This window comes from Solanum stenotomum, chromosome 8 (genome assembly GCF_019186545.1).
Source record: "Solanum stenotomum isolate F172 chromosome 8, ASM1918654v1, whole genome shotgun sequence".
Lineage (NCBI taxonomy): Eukaryota > Viridiplantae > Streptophyta > Magnoliopsida > Solanales > Solanaceae > Solanum > Solanum stenotomum.
In genome coordinates, this window is record NC_064289.1 from 10,634,598 (window position 1) to 10,654,749 (window position 20,152).

General features: G+C 33.0%; 4 protein-coding genes across 4 annotated transcripts; 2 read left to right on the forward strand and 2 right to left on the reverse strand.

Annotated features, from left to right (window-relative positions):
* The first annotated feature begins 1,237 nt into the window (after positions 1 to 1,237).
* LOC125872493 (serine/threonine-protein kinase RIPK-like) lies at positions 1,238 to 3,492 on the forward strand. The gene is made up of 5 exons (XM_049553229.1): positions 1,238 to 1,793; positions 1,876 to 2,011; positions 2,183 to 2,319; positions 2,418 to 2,541; positions 2,653 to 3,492. The coding sequence occupies exons 1-5, from the start codon at positions 1,380 to 1,382 to the stop codon at positions 3,246 to 3,248; spliced, it is 1,407 nt and encodes a 468-aa protein (XP_049409186.1). The 5' UTR covers positions 1,238 to 1,379; the 3' UTR covers positions 3,249 to 3,492.
* Positions 3,493 to 7,336: 3,844 nt separating this feature from the next.
* Positions 7,337 to 7,981, reverse strand: LOC125872504 (uncharacterized). The gene has a single exon (XM_049553242.1). It carries the CDS (start codon positions 7,857 to 7,859, stop codon positions 7,479 to 7,481), a length of 381 nt encoding a protein of 126 aa, XP_049409199.1. The 5' UTR covers positions 7,860 to 7,981; the 3' UTR covers positions 7,337 to 7,478.
* A 2,651-nt stretch (positions 7,982 to 10,632) lies between these two features.
* On the forward strand, positions 10,633 to 13,888 carry LOC125872505 (uncharacterized). The gene is made up of 5 exons (XM_049553243.1): positions 10,633 to 10,903; positions 11,001 to 11,051; positions 11,142 to 11,201; positions 13,490 to 13,561; positions 13,647 to 13,888. The coding sequence occupies exons 1-5, from the start codon at positions 10,768 to 10,770 to the stop codon at positions 13,682 to 13,684; spliced, it is 357 nt and encodes a 118-aa protein (XP_049409200.1). The 5' UTR covers positions 10,633 to 10,767; the 3' UTR covers positions 13,685 to 13,888.
* Positions 13,889 to 14,391: 503 nt separating this feature from the next.
* On the reverse strand, positions 14,392 to 17,085 carry LOC125872486 (subtilisin-like protease SBT1.4). The gene has a single exon (XM_049553221.1). The coding sequence runs from the start codon at positions 16,913 to 16,915 to the stop codon at positions 14,585 to 14,587; it is 2,331 nt and encodes a 776-aa protein (XP_049409178.1). The 5' UTR covers positions 16,916 to 17,085; the 3' UTR covers positions 14,392 to 14,584.
* Between the last annotated feature and the right edge of the window lie 3,067 nt (positions 17,086 to 20,152).

Here is a 20,152-nt window from a genome sequence, read left to right on the forward strand (position 1 = left end):
AGAAAATTACTAGAATAGTTTTTCATTTTATTTAAAATATAGTTTTTGATCATGAAAACTCCTTTTTCGCTTTTGGAATTGTAATTGAGTTCATTCAAACATCTAATATTCAAAAATGAAATTATAACAAAAAGTATAACAAAACATAATTCAATCTTCAACTTCGATATTTAAATTTTTAAATAAAATGAAAAATATTTAAAATCTCTATCCAAACAACTATTAGGAATTAGATGGATTGAACTATGGTTATTTGACTCATTTTCATTTGATCTTCTCAACTCAAATAATTTAAGTGAATTATTGGCCAATTTTTTTTATTGAATCAATTCATTGAAACCCATTCAAATTCAATCCACTCAACCATCCATCTAATGCCACTAGTTTAAACTATAAAAAATTAAAAAAAATAAAAAAAACACTAGTTTAAACTCCACTACTACTTATGTGTAATGTGTACTATTTTTTACCTTAAATATTCTAGAATGATTGATGCATTTCAAATTTGCAACCATTGAATAGGCCTTTTGCTCATACTTCTTTCCTATTTTTTTTTAAAAAAATTCCATTCCATGTCCGAAGCCTGCAATGAAATTGTGACTAAATTTAAATTGCATGTTGCAGTACCTATTTGGGATCTGCCACCGACATGATATTTATTAATCTTATCCATTGACCCGACATTTATTAAATATCATAATCTTATCCACTCACCTGATATTTATTAAATATCGAATTCGACGGATACAATTGTGTCACGTGTCTCTATTTAGTCTTCCGTTAGAGTAAAAGGCATACATGCTCTAGTTTTTGAACAACAAAAATATCAATATCCTAAAGTATGACGAAAGATATCTACATATCATTTACGATAGTTGAGGATATATTTATCTTTTTTTTTCCAAGATAAAATGATCCCACCACTTACTGTACAAACTCATTTAATTTCTTTCCCACTTCAATTGTCCTTTCTATCCTTACTTGGATACCCTACCCCAGTCATTTTAGAAGTTTCCATGCATCCAATGTTTCTGTCCCAAAATCCAAAATATTGAAATATCATAGAAGCAGCTTGCTCAAAGAAAATGTGACCAAAATTTTCATACAATATAATATAATAATATGCTACCATACACGCTCTATATCAAGTCAAACAAAATACGACGACTTATTCATCCCACTTGCCTTTTCAAATTTACATTATATATAAGCTTACATTATGCATGAAAAATAATATAGAACAAATTAAACCGTCACTTTAGACTTGTTACAAACTCTTCTCCCTTTTTGGTTTCATTGACACATTTTGCCAAACACCTTGTGAGCAGTAAAAATTGACACCAAACTGATCAAATTTCATTGGATTTAGTAGAACAGCTATGGTTACTTGTGGAATTGACTGGAAATCTGTTCTGCCTAATTGTTTTAAGGGCAATAATGATACTAATAATGTTCGTTCGGAGGCGAAGGTGATGGAGAACAGTAAACAGATGAATTCTGATCATCATAGGTTAGCTTTTTCAGATATAAGTACTGATTCTAGATCAGTACTTATATCGTTGGATGATCTCTCATCCAACGCGGTCATTGGTTCAAATCTTCATGTATTCACATATGAGGAGCTTAAACTCATCACTAGTGATTTCTCCTCTGCTAATTTTCTCGGTAAAGGTGGATTTGGACCCGTTCACAAGGGGTTTATTGATGATAAGATTAAGCCTGGTTTGGATGCTCAACCTGTTGCTGTTAAATTGCTTGATTTGGATGGAAATCAGGGCCATCAAGAATGGCTGGTGAGCAATCCTAAAAGTTGCTTTTGGTTACAACTACTGCTTTTTATTAGTAGTAATATTTTTTGAATTGTTGAATTTTCAGACTGAAGTGGTCTTTTTGGGGCAATTGAGGCATCACCATCTAGTGAAGTTGATTGGATATTGTTGGGAGGAGGAGCAGAGACTTCTCGTTTACGAGTATATGGCAAGGGGAAACCTTGAGGATCAACTATTTTCGAGTAAGCATTGATATTCTTGTGTATGAATAAACTCCACGAATAATGTGTTTTTCACTCGAAGTGCTTAGTTTAATGAGTTATCTTCATATGATCACTTTTGTCAATTGTAAAATGAACGAAACTTTTGGCTTCCTTTCTGTTTCTGATTTTTCATGTGATTTATCAAAACAGGATATTCGAGTTGTTTGCCATGGTTGACCAGAATAAAAATTATGGTTGGTGCTGCAAAGGGACTGGCTTTTCTTCACGGAGAAGAAAAGCCAGTAATCTACCGCGATTTTAAGGCTTCTAACATCCTCTTAGACTCGGTAAGTTGTCTATGAAGTATTGTTTTGACATTGAAAAGTTCAACACTTTTTTCATGATGAAGTCAAAGCTAGAAACTTATAATGCTATGAATTATCAGGATTACAGGGCCAAACTATCTGATTTCGGGCTAGCAAAGGATGGACCAGAAGGCGATGACACACATGTCTCGACTCGTGTGATGGGCACTCATGGCTATGCTGCTCCAGAGTACATCATGACTGGTACAATTTTTCATTATCAGTGTATTTTAACCTGTTGTAACATGTTATATGTCTCATTTATCGTGTTTCCACTTATTACGAATACTTAAAACTTTCATTTTCTTTAAACAGGTCATTTGACAAGCAAGAGCGATGTGTACAGCTTCGGAGTAGTTTTGTTAGAACTAATAACAGGACGACAAGCCACGGACAAGAAACGCCCCCTCAAAGAGCGAATCCTGGTGGATTGGGCAAGACCAATGTTAAGGGATCCACACAAACTTGACAGAATAATGGACCCACGACTTGAAGGTCAGTACTCGACACAAGGAGCAAAGAAGGTAGCTGCATTGGCTTATCAATGCTTAAGCCACCAGCCCAGGTCTAGGCCCACTATGAACAACATAGTGAAGATCTTGGAGCCAGTCTTGGACATGAAGGATATACCAATGGGCCCATTTGTTTACGTCGTCCCCTCCTCAAAACCTGACAAGGGAACGGAAATTGGTGAATTGAAGACTAAAGTGGACGATGAAAACAAGGCGAATGTAAGGGAAAAAGAAGTAGGAAATGCAGGGGAAAACAGAGAGGATGGTAATGCTAAGCAACGGAGAGCCGGACACAGGCATAAACACAGGCTAAGGACTGATGCTTCTGTTTACTCAGATACTCATTTGTATCACAAGACTGTAAGGCACGAAAGAACAAACAAATTAAATTCTTGTTGATTAATCGCAATGAAGAGATGAAAGGGAAAAGAGATTAAAAATGTAGAACATGTGTGAATAGATTGTATAATGAAGTACTCCAAATGTATTTTTTTGTTAAATTAGTTTACATTTTAGTCTCAGTTTAGGACAAGATCCTAGTGTTTTCGTTTTGGTTGTTGAAAGCAATGTACATAGAACATTCTTATGACTTTTATAAGTTCTAAAAAGTTGTTTGAACAAGAAAAAGTTATTATGAAAACGATAAGAATTATTCTTCTCTCCTCTTTGTTTCATTGTTCCTTGTGGTCCTAATAATTGTACTCTGAGGGTTGGTGAGATGTTCAATAACACAGTGGTTTAATAAAATTAGTGACTTAAAGCCAGATTTTAATAAGAGGTCTTATCTGGATGGATATACTTTTACTTGCGCCTTATAAAGACAATTTAATTAATTAATCATAAAACGCATTGGCTAAGGAAGTATTTATTAAGTCTGACTGACCCTTCCATTTGTTTTCTTTTAAAGTATCTCTTATGTCAGTGTTGTCATAGCTTGCGTTTTAAAATGAAAGAGCTTATTCAACGAGTTTTTATGTTAATCTTATCAATAATTATAAATTATATATATAATATGGTCTGATTAGGGACAAGTTCTGTTCTGATGATCTTCATAAGGACAAAACCAGATACATATTGACATAATGACATGGCTCTTTATATTATATTAAGTGGTCCTGATTTTTGATTCCTTCTTATATTATAAAAAATAATAAAATCAATGGTGACAATTAACATGTTCTATAATGTCCAAAATAAGAGTCCTTTTTGGATTGGCTTATTTTGGAGGTTTTTAATTCAATAATTTTTAGAGATTTTTATAGTGTTAAGTAGGGGTGTTCACGGTTTGGATAAAAATCAATCCAAACCGAAAAATCGAACCAAATCAATAAAATAAAACCGATTTTATTTGGGTTTGGTTTTAGATTTTTGAAAACCGATAGTATTTGGTTTGGTTATGGTTTTATTCGAAAAAACCGAAGAAATAATCGAACCGAACCGATGAATTATATACATATATTTTATTAATATACATACTTAATATATTATTTTTATAAACAATTTTAAAGATCTTATACATATTTTCATTAAAATTTCTTTCTAATTTACTTATTGAAAACAAAAATACCCGAGATGAAACATTTATCTTATTGATTTCATGTATATGAGTGTCTATGACAATTCTTTGTGGAACTGAAAATGTTATTGTCTCTTCCTTCTAGGCCAATATAGTGAATTTTAAAGCTTTATTGATAGTAAATTTAGTGATCAAAAGTTCAGTAATGTAAGTCATTCTAACTATTTTTCGTTTTAAATGGATTGTTGTCACTTTTTTCACATTTTGAATGAATTGTTTCTTTTATTTTTGTATATGGTTAATAACCGAATAACCGAACCAAACCAAATCGAAACTGATAACCACCAAACCGATAAATGTAAATTATATTTAGTTTGGTTTGGATAATTTAATAACCGATTACGTTGATTTGGTTTTGGTTTTGACCAATAACCGATCAAAACTGACCCGTGAGCACCCCTAGTGTTAAGGGTAAATAAAAATAATAATTTTAAGCACTTATTTTTAAGTTATAATAACAAAAATAAGTCAAACTATATCACAAATTAGAATTTGTAACTTATGAGTTATGCTTATAATTATAAGTCATAAGTTATATCGAGCTTTTATTTTATTTTATTCATATTAGAACTTGTTATGAGCAAACTAAAAAATAAATACAACTATCTAAATAGATACCTATAGTTTGAATTACAATATTTTTAATTTCCAATCTGAGTCTTCGTATCTATTGGAAGAATCAAATCACTGAATGAAAAACGATAGGGCAGTTATATCCATATCAATGAAGAATTTCTCTGAAATTTACTCTTTAAAATTTGTATTCACCGGTCACTAGATCTACAAATTTCGTTATATTCTCAAACTTGATAACTCAGTTGATTGACACTCCTATGGGCTTTCTAAAGGCCCAAACTGATTGATTTGAGAACCTGTCAAAGCGACAAATAGATCTAAAAAATTAAAATGTTTCACGACTTTAATTCAATTAGAAAAACATTAAGTGACGATATAATTAACCAAACGAATGAAATACTCTAGAAGGCTGTAGAAAGACCTGATATTTATTACATAGTTTAATTAGTTGGAGTGCAATATTGTTCTCACCCTTATGCTTAACTAATTAGTTATAAGTGTTTTCTTTTTGTAAAGATTATTAAGAAATGTAAGTTGCCCTACCATGCCATCAAAACAAAAACAAATGGTACATCTTTTAGTTTAGCTGACTTTTGTCTCTTTTAACTTTGCTAATTACTCTCCGTTCATTTTTACTTATCTATTTCAAATTTTGCACGTTTCTTAAGAAATGATATTTTATTTGAAGAGAAGATTATAACTTAATTAATTCGTTCATTTGAAAAGATGACCTTTTTATTCATTTATTTGATTTTCTTCAAAACCAAAAGAAGGACGTGACAAGGCCATGTGATATTTCTAAGCTCTAAGCTGTACTTGATTCAAAAACAAGTTACACTTGAATTTTAACTTTCTCATCACGTACGTTGATTGCAAGTTCAAATCCCATGGCACTCTCCCCACCCCTTTTTAGGCTCAAGTGGAGTATATCATTACAAAAAAATGTGAGTTGCCCCACGTTACGAACATGAAATGGTTTGGATATATAAAGAGAAGATGTACAGATGTCTTAGTGAAGAGATGTGAACAGTTGATTATAGATTGTGTATAAGAAGAGGTAGCTGAATAAATATTTGGGAAATGTGATTAGAAAGGACTTGATCACATACCTGCAATTTACTTACTAAGGATATTACCCTAGATATTGAAGATATGAAGGTCGAAAATTAGGATGGAAAGTTAGTAGACAGTCCAACATTGTCTAAGTTCCATATTAGTATTTAGTTATCAATATTGTTATGGTTACTCTCTTGTTGTCATATCTTTGATTTTAAAATTGCTTATTATTTTTTTGTTTTTATTGTCGTACTATTTGTTGCTGCTACTTGTTCTCTTCTTTAATTGTTTTCAGGATGACTTCGTCGCTACTATATTTACTTTACATTCTTGATCTTTTACTTAAGCCAAGGGTTATCAAAAATAGGATCAGATTGTGCACACGACACCAATACCCTCCTCGGATTACACTTATGAGATTACATCGAATAAGTTGTTGTTAGACTAATGTTTGTAAAATGTTCGGTAAGTAGGTACGTACGTTGTATACTTTTGAGGCATATAATTCATGTATAGTGTGATACAACTATTCTTCTTATTATATACCGTTAAAATATATATACCCTATAAACTGCTACAATGCAACTTCTTTAGGGACGAATTTCGTATATAAAAATAAATACATGTTATTCTGTATGTTCACTTTCATGTGCATTGTGCAACTTAATTGCTTATTTATATTTTCAAATACTCATTATGATTATATAACACTTTCTCGTAATTTGTTTATCCATCAACATGAATGGGTGGTGAAATGATTTGAATTCCTTCTTATCCTTAATCAGAAGTTTGAACACGTGAATCCTAATTTAATCAAACTCTAATATAGATATTAAATAACAATTTAGAAAAAAACAACTTGTTACCCATAATTTAGCTCGCTCACACCAGAAGCCACTTTGACCTTTCCTGGAGTTTTAGGTGTTGCTTAGGATAAACTTCCCAAACATATCAATCATGATTGTGGTGAAATGATAAATATTCCTTTCATTCTTAATTAGAGATTTTCAATTCAAATCTCTCAAAATATGAAATCGTCTTTATTGAAAAGTGATTTACCCCAAACATAAAGCATCTAACAGCACAAACATTCATGCATTGTATTAAACATGCATTGCAATAATTAAATGTCATGTAGTTGACTATAGTTATAACAAAATAAATAAATACTTAATAGATAATGATTATTTTTTCTGATATGTTATAAGTGAAAAGTTATTTAAAAAATATCGAACAAATAAAAATGATCAGACGAATATGTAATGAAACTATTCAACATTTGAAAAAATGATGCATTATTGAGGATTTTATTTTCGAATTATTTCAATAATAATACAAAGATTTCCACTCATGATTTTTTCAAACTTTTATCCAAGTAAAAATTTCACAATAAAAATACTATTTACCAAAAAAAGATAGATTCAAGTGCCATAGTGATTTGGAAAAGTATTGAAGGAAAGGCCCATCACCGGAACGGCAAAAGAAGTCTCCAATAGTAAACGTTGCTGAAACGAATCCAATGCTCCGCCATTTTCCATTAAATCTTTCACCGCAGACCGATAATATTCTCTCAGTTTTTTCAGCAAACACGTATACTGCAACTTCAACCACCGCAATTTTACTCGCCGGAAAAGCTTCGCGACGGAGAATCCCCGGCGATTGTTGTTATTCTTCCCGCCTCCTAGCCGCACCGTCGGCAACCTCTTCTTCCGGAATGAAAATTTCCGGCGAGCTAGTGGTCCCCATCGGAATACGGTGGTTGGATGCGCTTTTTCGACGATATTAGCAGGATTTGAAGCCATGAATTTTGGGATTTGGGGAATGAATTGGAGAGAAGATAGTTAATTTGAGGATCGATGAGCTGCAAACAATGAGCATGTGCTTTCTGCTTAAATTACGGTTCACATCTCCTGCATTTTCATTAGTTTTCTTTTATTGTACCTAATATAAATTAAAATAAGGAATATAATTGTATATATATTGATCTTCTAACAGATAGCAAGGACAAATTAGTACTCCAAAAAAATGATGTGTTTTTATTTGATTATACTTTATAAAATTAAAGTAGATTTTATTAATTTAATATTTTAAAATAATATTTTTTTCAGATTAATATAATTAAAAAGATATATACTTTAGAATATAGTTTGACTAAAAAATATTATACCAAAAATAAAAGAAAGTAGAAATTTCATAGACAGCTAACACAAGATAAAATATGGAGGGAGTGTCATTTTTACCCTCAAAAAGTTTACTTATAATTATTTAAGACACAAATATATAAATATGTTATTTAATTTGGCTTCAACTAATATATATATATATATATATATATATATATATATATATATATATTATAATTTTGAGTTTGCACAAATTGACAATACTATACAATATATATTTTCTTTTGATACACTAAATGACAAATAAAAGTAAATATATATTTTTTAACAAGTGGACAAGTAAAAATGAACAAAGCGAGTAATTAACAATACTATACAGTATATATTTTCTTTTTGATACACTAAAAATGACAAATAAAAATAAAAGTATATTTTTAGAAAAGTGGACAAGTAAAAATGAATGAAGAGAGTAATTAACAATACTATACAATATATATTTTCTTTTGATACACTAAAAATGACAAATAAAAGTAAAAATATATTTTTAGAATAGTGGACAAATAAAAGTGAACGAAGAGAATAATTAACAATACTATACAATATATATATATATATATATATATTAAAAAAAAAAACCGTGGACCTAGTTATTAATATAAATTAGTTTAATATTATTATAAAACTTCATAAACGGTAAATCTTGCCTCTATAATCATACCGTATATGGTGCATCCGACCCTATTGGTAACTTAGCCACAAAAACCAGTAACACTATATGATCAGTAATTTAATTATATTGATAATGTCATCCCTTTTATATTAGTAATAAAATAATAATAATGCATGTAACTTACTAAATTAAACTCAAAAATAAATACAAGTATTAACTGTCTAACCAATTTATGCTTCCAGATAAGAAGACAGTATCCTCATAAAGATATATTTTGTGTACTTAGCTAAGAAAGAAAAAAATAAACAAACAAATCTCCACATGATCAGAAATAAATCAATAGTTTCAGTCCACACAAATATGTATGAATTATGATTGAAAACTGTTGGGGGGTGTCCGAGATCTCACTGAGGTCTCGAATTTAACTCTTAAATATAAAATTTTAATCTTCAAAATAAGACGTAGAACTGTTAATGCAAATTAATCAGTTTTAGAATAGAATATGTTATTAAGCATGCGTTTTGTTATAGTATTTTTTATTGAATTTAAGCTAATATATAGAAGATTAATTATCATTTTGATTTATTAATAGATGAGATTTTGAGATGGATCAATATGTCCTATAGATTGGATGATAATTATATATCAGTGAAATAGTATTTGTCTAAACATTGATTGGATAAAATAAAATAAAAAATAAAATTATATAGATTGGATAAAATAAAATGGATTGTCATCAGTAATTTAATTTATTGATTAGTATTTGTCTTAACATGGGGAATTACATAGGTGTTTAATGGACAATTTCAAAATATAAACGGAAGAGTGCAACTACGAATTTCTAGTGGAATGATTTCTAATTTATTATCATAAGAATAATTCAAATTAATTTCTGAAATTATTTCCATAATAGGAAGCCTAATAATTAATTTTGTGGTTTTTATAATCCATATTTAACTAGAACTTGAAATCCTATTTCGAAAGGAAAAGGGAGAAAGTGTTTTCCGTTTCAGCTTTGGACTGGGTAAAGATCCCTATAAATAGAGTCTTCTCTTAACCCAGAAAATCATTCAAGTTTTCTATACGACACGTGCCTACCCAAGTATTAGAAGAGTTCGACTGTGAATTTGAGTGTCTTACTTTCTTCTAAATATCTACTCACGCATTAAGAGGTATTTATTCCTTGAGTTAATTTTCAACATAAAGCACTAAAATTTTGAAATACTTTTGAGTACGAAAGGCTAATTTTTTTTTTTGAAGGGTATTGTTCTTAAGTCGTACTTTTTTATTTTGTCCGAGTCCTTAATTAGAATTACTACTTTATTCGATTGTTACAAAATAATTCCTAGGACTAATTAGTAGCCATCTTCTTTTGGCCCGTTAGGCCATTCAAGTTAGAACTTTAAGATTTAAAGATTTGATTTAAAATTTGTGTTTGTTTATGATACTAAACAATAGTTTAACTAAAAAAATTAATTTCAAATACTAAATTCATCTTAAAAATAGAATTTTATTGTTTTAATTTAAATTTGACTCATAATATATATATATATATATATATATATATATATATTACAACCAAAAAAATCATAATTATAATTTTTTCTAAATTTGTTCCGAATTAATTGAATTCCAATAAAAATTAGAAAAACAAAAAAAACAATTCTGAACAAATTTGGACAATTTCCTAAAAAAAAAGAAGTAGGAAGAATTATAATTATCAGAAAATATTAAATTGTAGCGTAATAATTTCCCAAAAGTAGTAGTTTACCCTTTTGGTCATGGTTTTAACACAAATTTACCTGCAAACATGTTGACACTATAACTCCATTCACCGACTTTGCTTTCCTCTTATTAAAAGTTCGATCGATAACCCTAGAATTTTGGATTTGTATTCTTTTGATTGATTTCTCAGCTATGTCTACAGACGTCGAGATGGCTGCCGCCGATGAAGGATCCACCGTTACCGCACATCCATGCTGTTCTTCTTCTACGAAGAAACCCAAGCGTTTTGAGATCAAAAAGTGGAACGCTGTCTCTTTATGGGCTTGGGGTACGATTTTTCTTGTAGGATTTTTTTGTTGTTTCTTATCGATTGATGGTGTAAAATTAATGTTTAGCTAACGTGATTTGTGAAATTGTTGATGCAGATATTGTTGTAGACAACTGTGCTATTTGCAGGAATCATATCATGGATCTCTGTGAGTATCTTTGAAAATTATGGTTTAGATAAAATAAATTTGACCTTAATCGTGTATTTATTTGTTTCGTTGTGTGAAATTTTCTCTCAGGCATTGAATGTCAAGCTAATCAAGCTAGTGCCACTAGCGAGGAGTGCACTGTTGCCTGGGGTAAGCTATTTTCAAAAGTTTTAATGTATCTCTGATTATTTGGAAACTGGATGCTTGGTGATAACGAGCTGAAATCATCTCAGTTAGAAGCTGTTATGTTGTTTCCACTTTATGTTCATTGCATTGATTATTTGTGAGTTTATATATGCTGAGTTTTGATGTTCTGATTCCATACCAGTACTGTTTTGTGTATACATCACCTTGTGCCTTGTAAACAATATATTTTTATTCCATATTGGTAATCATTGGCAAGGATGAACATATGTCATGGTTAAAGATGCTTGTAGTATTTTTATGAATTTCTGTCCTGATGTTTGCTTTGTGCTTGTGTCAAGACACATATATTGTATGTCGTGTACTGAAATTTGCTGGTCATTGTATTAAGCATATTGTTTCAATCATAACTTTTATTGTAATAGAGTGATGTATCCATAGGTCCCCAGAGCCTTTGGTTGTCTTTCAATCTGGGATCAAAGTCATTTAGTGTGAGTGTGTGACTTTTTGTCCTAAAATACGACATATTTGTTTGATGAGAGAAGTGATTTTGAGATGGTTCGAGCATGTGAAGAAGAGGTGCGAGGATGTACTAGTTAGAAGGTGCGTAAGTTTGGCTTTAGCAGGAGTTAGGAGAGGTAGATGCAGGCTGAAGAAGAACTGTGGTGAAGTGATTAGACATGAGATCCTTATAAGAGTTTAAGATAGCCAAGGAGGAAAGGTCTGTGCATACTCCTATATATTACTTCTCGACTTTCCACCAAAGGACTGCACTGCACCTCTTCCCTCCCTCGTTGCTTTCATTCCATGAGAATTTTGCACCTCACACCAGACACAGAATTTTCTTCCTCTTCTCTATTCCTTCTTTCTTTTACAGCTTGAAGGAAAGCACCATGTACTAAATCAAACCTCTAAACCAAATCATGCTACAATAATTAATAAAGGTATCCAGAAGAGTGGAAAGCTTTTTCTTCTTGTTTTTGCTTTGGGAGGTATATGTTGGTGTAGAGTTTTTTTGGCCAAAGACGAGGAGAAAAAGAATTGTATATTGAGGCTGCGTGGACTTTACTGGGAATTGAGGGTGGGTTTTGTCCTAATTCCGGTGGCTCCCAATTAGCTTTTTGCTGTACCATGCTTCTTTTCCTTTAGTGTCTGGCTCTTTTCTTTTCTACATTTTTTCTTTGGGATTTATAAGTCAGTTACCTTTGTTCCCACATTAACATTTTTACCTTGAACTTACTGTGGAGGGTCATGTGCAGCAAAAAGACCTACCTAAATTTAGATGCATAGAATTGCATGGATCATAAAACAGAATGGATGAAACTAGCACTGGATGTACTTTTGGGATGAAATAAGCACAGTTGGGTTATTTTGCATATTCAGAGCATGCATTCATAATTTGCTTTACTAGACTTGCATTGTTTCTTCAATAATGCATGTAAAAATATAATGAAGAACAAGTCATTAGTTTTTGCTAGTTCGCTTGCCAGCAGTGGAACATCATGTCTGCCTAATGTGCAGGATAAATATGGGTGGTAGTCTTTTCAGCTTTATATGCATCTGCATTATCTATGACTTGTTCTCACAAATTGCTTCATTACTTCTAATAGGCTGTAGTAGGATCACTCGATATTCCTTTTTTTTGTTTGAGAATGGTAAGGATGAACCATCCAATAGTCCTATCAACTAGTAGTCATTTAATTCTAATTGTATAGAAGAAGCTTTAGGTGATGAAGCCATCGGTTCTTATGTCGGATACATCAAACAGCTTGTGACACATTAAGAACTATGAAGTGGTCTATGTAGATCTTTGACATAAAAATGTCAATGGTTGCAGCCTATTTCATGTCAGGCCTTGTAAAACATTTTACACACACACACGAGTTTTAGCATTTAAGTCTGCAACTGAAATCCAGGTTGAGGATTTTGTTCCATGAAAATAAATATTTTTGTACTAGAGATTTTGCTCCTGGTTTCACTTGCATGTTTATTATTGCATGTGCTCCTCACACTATGTTTATTGATTTGATAAACTTAGCCCTGGATGGCTTGGTATGCGAGTCCTCGTGTAGTAATTCTAGCATGTCAATCTCTTATGTTATCTGAATAAGTAAAGACAAATCTAGTTTACTGCTCTTTTTCATCTGCTTCTCTCTCATTTATGTACCCTTGTTAGCTCTATATGTATTTTGGAGTTATTTAATTACCTACTTTCTGTTATTTATACTGGCCAGTATATTATTTCTTAATTATATTGCTATGCTTCAGAAGTATATTGATTGAGATTTCCTCAGGTGTATGTAATCATGCCTTCCACTTTCACTGCATCAGTCGATGGCTCAAGACCCGTCAAGTGTGCCCATTAGGTACTTATCATTTATCAACTGTGTTATAGTTTTGCAGTGGGGCTGTGAGTTTTTTGTAATTTTGGAATTATTCTTTGCTCTGCAGATAACAGTGAGTGGGAGTTTCAGAAGTATGGTCACTAGAGGATTCAATACATTGCAGCAGAAAAGATCATGCTGTTGCACTGGAACCTTGAAGCTCTTATTTTGGTGTTTTTTTTTTGTTTTGTATTATGGCAATATAAATCTGAGACTGCTTTCTATTGGGATGCGATTTATTAGAGAACTGGTATTTAAATTGCACATATGATGTTATTTTGAACTTCTATGTTATTGTCTTACTTCAAATGTCAAACTGTCTTGCTGTTGATTATGTTGTTTGGAAACCCTATGTTGGTGACAAATTCTAATAACTAGTACAAAGTTATCGTCGTATACATAAAAAAGCTGTACTGTCCGGTGCCAAGTTTGATCTGTTGTTTTAACGGCTAAAACTTATTCCCCAGCCAAAGGATGAGTGCCGAAAACTTCCTCAGGTTGAATGGCTATTGATCCTGGCCTGTTGAGAGAAGGTTGAACTCATCCTTGTGTTAACCAAATCTGGATTCCATTCGATTATGTCATTCAATCCTTTCATATAAATAAAAGGGCCAATAGAAGACATCCCTGTCAATTAGAGCTGTTGACATGCTGCTCTTTCAGCCATTGTTATTTTACCCAGCCTTATATAAGTTATATATAGAGACTGTTATCACTGGTTTTAAGACTACAGAATTTGTAATTAGTTAAAGATTAGAGTCAATGTACTTATTTAACTTAATGAAGTCAATAACTAGGCTTGGCAATAACTCTGGAACAATCTGACATGCTTCATTCGTATGTACATCAATCTGAAAAACATCCAAAACAAGAACAGAAAAAAATGTAAAGAAAGCGAAACCAAATAAAACTTCAATGGTATTTTCCTCTTCCAGTTTGCCATCAGTCCAATTTATTTGTCTTCAATAAAGCATAATAGTTCCTCAGTCACGATGATCCAACTACTCACATGGACACAGCAGATTGGTATCGCCAACGCACTGCGATTGGACTTGTCACACTGTGAATCCCATCACTCCATTCAATCGATCCAAACGCAGATTGAATCCCCTTCACCATAATATCTTCACTTCTTTTACTCGTAAAACTAATCTCATATGACAAACTATTATTTTCCTCACTGAAAACAAGCTTCGCCGGTGACACACTCACCTCCACAGCTGAAGGTGCATTCACCTTCACTTCATACACAGCATTTGAATCCCCCCCTACATTCTTCACCACACGCTTGTATTTCACCACACCGTTACTATCACTGGTAAAATCAACGGAGAACGACGGGTAATTCAGATCTCCCGGAGTAGCCAAACTCCGTTCACTACAATTCACCCGAGAAGAATCTCTCACGAACACCGCGATATCGTCGCCGTCATAGCCAATGGTGCATAGGAAGTTCACGTAGTCACTGGTTTCAATATCGTAAACCAAACCCGGATCCAATGCTCGGTTCGGATCCACATGCCCGGATCCATGAACAAAAGGGGTAGATTCTTCACCAGTGGCAAGATCAGTAAATATCTTACCTGAATTGTCCAAATTATAAGCTGTTGTCATGAGTGCTGACTTTATGGCTGCTGGGGTCCACTTTGAGTGGGCCCTTCTAAGTAAAGCAGCTAATCCACTAACGTGAGGACACGACATGGAAGTCCCTGAAATAATATTAAATTCCACTCTTCTCAGGTCAATTGCTAAATCGGTTGGACCAGTAGATCCGGTCCAACCGGCTAAAATGTTGACGCCGGGTGCAATAACATCCGGTTTAAGAATCTCCGGCGTTAAATGATTCGGTCCGCGGCTTGAGAACGCCGCCACACGCGGCGCCGCTGGTGAATTTCCGATCACGGTTCCTCTGAATACGATTGTAGCTGTTGGTGATGTATCAGACGTGACGTATTCTCTTATTTTGTCTCCGGCTTTTTGACCGACCATTGTCGCCGGGAGAAGATGTGAATCTGCAACGAGTTCTTCACCGGAATCAGCTAAATTAGCTAGTATCATCCCTACCCCACCTGCCAGCTTCACTGCACTTCCTTTTTCAACTCTAGCGTTGCCTCCTCTGTCGCAGAGGACTATTTTACCGGCGACTTTTTTATGGTCCAGCTTTCCTGGATAACAGTATTTGCTACCACAATCACCGGAATAAACCACGGGAAATTTGGAATCGGTTAAGGGATTGCCGGAGTATAAGGAAACGCCACCAAATACTCTATCGTCTCCTAGAATAACATCAGCTGGAAACTCTCGGTCTATGGTTGAAGCACCAACTGTAAGGATCCACGGGGCAATGTTCACTGCTGTGTAAGGGCCGGGACCGGAATTTCCAGCTGAGCATGAGACGAGGACCCCATGCTCGGAGGCACCAAAAGCTCCGATGGCGATGGAGTCATGGAGGTAATGTGGAGCATATCCGTTAGCTCCGACGGATAGTGAAATCACATGAACACCATCAGCAACAGCTTGATCCATGGCAGCCAGTATATCGGAATCAAAACAACCATCTTTCCAACAAATTTTGTAAGCAGCTATTCTAGCTTTAATCGCCATTCCTCTAGCTTCACCTTTAGCAAATTGGTAAAAACTTGCATTTGCTACCAATGAACCAGCTGCAGTTGATGCTGTATGTGTTCCATGACCTTCAGTATCTCTCGGTGATTTCGCTTCTTTTGATTCGTCCATTGGACCATGTGAAGCTTCATACCCTTTGTAAAACATCCGAGCACCAATAATTTTCCGATTACATGAACTTCGCGGAAAACCCGGTCCAGTCACGCATTTCCCTTTCCAACCCGCAGGAACCGGTGATAACCCCTCATCGGAAAAACTAGGTCTTTCCGGCCAAATACCCGTATCCAGAACCCCAACAATGACATCATCGGCGTAGTCAGAGTCAGGCCAGAGGCCAAAGGAGTCAGCAAGTTTTAAGAAGGTAGGGGTATGGGTGGTGTGGAGATACCGAACTTGGTCAGGAATGACAGAGATTACCCCAGGAACACGGCGGAGCTGATCAGCCTGCCCGGCAGTAAGACGGGCGGAGAAACCCACTGCGGCGCGTTCATAGGTGTAGAGGATTTTAGAACGGTGGTGAGAGGGCGGAGAAATAGATCGGACGATGGAAGAGTACCAATGGTGATGAGTGGAAAAGACATGGGGCTTGTCGGATTTGGCTACGTGAATGATGAAAGTTTCATGGCCGTCGGATTGGACGGATATGGCCACCGGAGTTAGGCAGAAAGAGATAATGAAAAATATACTAGAAAGAACGGAGATTTTCGCCATTGTAGACCGCCTACCGGAGCAAAATATTATCGGGGAAATGTCGCCGGAATATGAGATATAAAGAAAAGTGGAAGTAGCCAATTGGATGGGCCTTAATGGGCCACGTTGAAGGTACTGATTGATTTACTTTTCATTAATTTAGAATACCGACCCAGATATTTTATAATGGATAAACAAATCCCCCTAAGAACAAAATATGGGCTAGGTGATCATTCATAATTTCTCCATCCTAATTAATTTATATGACATAGTTTGAATTTTGAAAGTTAAATATTTTATATTTTGATGGTATATTCATTCGTTAAAGATTAGTTTGAAGATTGTTTTTTCAATCTTTTCATGATTCGTTAGTCAAAAATAATTTACTATAGAAAAACAAGTTTTTTAAAAGGCATAATACATAAACATGATCCTTAACTTGGCGTCAATTGACAATTATGACATTTAACTTTGGGTGTGCACAAATAGGCACTTAAACTTGTATAAAATTGAGCAAGTTGGCTCATTCATCCTACATGGCACCCTACATGGCAATTTTGTGTCATACGTAGCGTCCTACGTGGACTATGCCATGTTGGACATGTGTATCTACTTGTTCAATTTTATACAAGTTTAAGTGTCTACTTGTGCACACTCAAAGTTGGGAGACATAATTGTCTGTTGAAGCCAAGTTAATGATCATATTTATGTATTATGCCTTTTTAAAAATAAACACCCCGATAAAAATAGCGAAAACAAACTCTACTAATTGTATTCCACATTGATTTTTCTTTATATCGAATGCACTCACAATCTTCAAGGTTAGAACTACATAAAATAAAGGATACACTATAGGTCACAAGAATTAATAATTTAAAATATTTTAAAAATATAAAAATAAAGTAATATAAAATAGATTTTTTTTTAATTTGAATCTTGAAATTCAAACTATCTCATATAAATGAAGACAAAACAAGTATAACTCTTATCTACAACTCTTATTTGTTTCTTGCAAGAAGCTTCTCTAATTACAATTAGTACACGCAACCCATGACTTTTGTCCATGCACCAATGCATAGTGTTGATTGTTGAGTGTGATGAGCAGAAAATGACTAAAATATTTGAATCCATAAATTTTTAATTTGGAACTCGATGTTTTTTTAATGTGTCCCCGTGTTATCTCTTGGGAAAATTAGAAAATATTTCTTTTTTGTCTTTAAGTGTAATCTTCTCCGTAGTTTCCCAGTTTTATCTTTTTTCAGATGTCTTCGAAGGGACACCTTAATATAATCATTAATTCCTTTATCTTTAATTACTTGTTCACTTTTAAATTAACATAATGAGTTTATCATTTTACATCTATTAATTATAAAGCGTAAGAATTAAAAATTTAAGATTTTCAATAAGTTCTACATTTTTCAAAATAATAATTAATGGTATAATAGGTAAACGATTTTTTGTCCTTTCTTGATTTGTCAAAATGAACAAGTAATTAAGGATAACTTAAAAAAGAAATATGGACAAGTAATTAGGGACAGAGGGAGTATTCTCTCCGTCCATTAATAGTTATCTGCTATACTATTTCGGAATATCCAACAATACTTGTTCACTTTATAAAATCAATGAATTCATAATTTTACTTTTAATTCTTAATCTATCTTTATTATTAATTATAATCATTTCTTTATTACATTTTTCAAGACACTATATTTATTATATAAAAATTATTCTTCTATTTCATAAGTTTTTAAGACAAAGTAGTAACTTTCCAATTAACACCACAATGTTTGTCATTTTATGATGTTTGTCATTTTCAATGAATATATTCCTAATTTCATCCACATGCAAAGTTGCATATTTGATTTCACCTACCCATTCATTTAATGAATATTCACACTTTAAACTTGGATGTCAAAAAATTACAGTTATTAAAACTTTATCCCAACCACCATTTCGTCCATGCTTTTCTTTTGCAATAATTGAAGTGCTGATAAGTAGGAGTGCTATAGTAAAAACGTTAATCTTACATCTAGGGATGGCAAATGGTGTGGTGTGGAATTGGGGCTAGGGGTGCCAAAATCAAGTTCAATTTGTCCAATTCGATTCAACTCATTTAGGTTTGGATTGGTTATTGACTCACCCATTTGTTAGCTCAATTCATCTCAATCCAATCCATTTCAAGTTTTCAACCCATTAAAAATTGGGTTGATATGTACCCAAATTGATTTTTGAGATATCTTGTCAAAATATTTTTTATTTTATATGTTGTATATAGTTATAATTAAAAAATAATAATTTTACTCGGTACTAAAAACTTATAAAATAACAAATAAAGCTAGTAAAACTTAGTAAAAATTAGCCGGGTTGGATTATGATTCGTTACCCAATCCATTTTGACCCAAATAAATTTGAATTGGATTGGGTCTTAACTCAGTTTGACCCGTCCAAATTTAATTCAATCCATCCAATTATCACCCCTAGATGGGATAGTTACGGGGTAAACTCACATAAATCCGCAGAGACTTCAACCCCTTAACTGCAAGTGGAGTTTATTGGGGGTTGATAAATATATAGATGGAATAAGTAGTTTAAACAATTTTCTGAAAAGATTTTGATAATAAATATTCATAAGAATAGCGTTTTTCCATTTGTGTATATATGTTCTGTTTAATCAAGTAAGAACGAAATATTTACTATAGAATATTATTTGGTACAATGTCTTGCAAATCTATCAGAATCAACCAAAAGGAAATCGTTAATTAATCGAGAAATTGATTTAACTATATACAATATGTTCTCATATATATATATGGGAAAATTGTATATAATAGCAAACTATTAATTCAAATTAAATGATACTCCCTCCGTCAACAATTGTTTGTCAGGGTAAGGTCATGCACACCCCTCAAGGAAAATTTAGTACAAGGTGTAATTTGACTAATATAACCCTACTATACCAAGAATACCAAAAGTCCACATAACTTTTCAATTGAACTACACTATCATTAAGGGCAGAATTGGAAAAAAGTGACTAATTATTTCTTGATTGTTTAAATTGACAATTAATCTTGGACATCTATTTTTAGTATATCTGTCAAACAATTGTGGACGGAGGGAGTATAAATATAGTTTGATTTAATTGTACCCCATAGCAAACTATTGTTATTTAACCTCTTTCCTGGTGAATCTCGCTCGCCACTCTCGTTCTCTCCCTCGCCTCTCTCGTTTTTTATACAAACGCAAGTGTATAAAGTGTGT

Coding starts and splice junctions, on each gene's coding strand:
- LOC125872505 (XM_049553243.1), top strand. CDS start 10,768: ATGTCTACAGACGTCGAGATGGCTGCCGCCGATGAAGGATCCACCGTT. Junction 10,904..11,000: donor TGTCTCTTTATGGGCTTGGG/GTACGATTTTTC, acceptor TTGTTGATGCAG/ATATTGTTGTAGACAACTGT. Junction 11,202..13,489: donor GGAGTGCACTGTTGCCTGGG/GTAAGCTATTTT, acceptor AGATTTCCTCAG/GTGTATGTAATCATGCCTTC.
- LOC125872504 (XM_049553242.1), bottom strand. CDS start 7,859: ATGGCTTCAAATCCTGCTAATATCGTCGAAAAAGCGCATCCAACCACC.
- LOC125872493 (XM_049553229.1), top strand. CDS start 1,380: ATGGTTACTTGTGGAATTGACTGGAAATCTGTTCTGCCTAATTGTTTT. Junction 1,794..1,875: donor AGGGCCATCAAGAATGGCTG/GTGAGCAATCCT, acceptor TTGAATTTTCAG/ACTGAAGTGGTCTTTTTGGG. Junction 2,542..2,652: donor TCCAGAGTACATCATGACTG/GTACAATTTTTC, acceptor TTCTTTAAACAG/GTCATTTGACAAGCAAGAGC.
- LOC125872486 (XM_049553221.1), bottom strand. CDS start 16,915: ATGGCGAAAATCTCCGTTCTTTCTAGTATATTTTTCATTATCTCTTTC.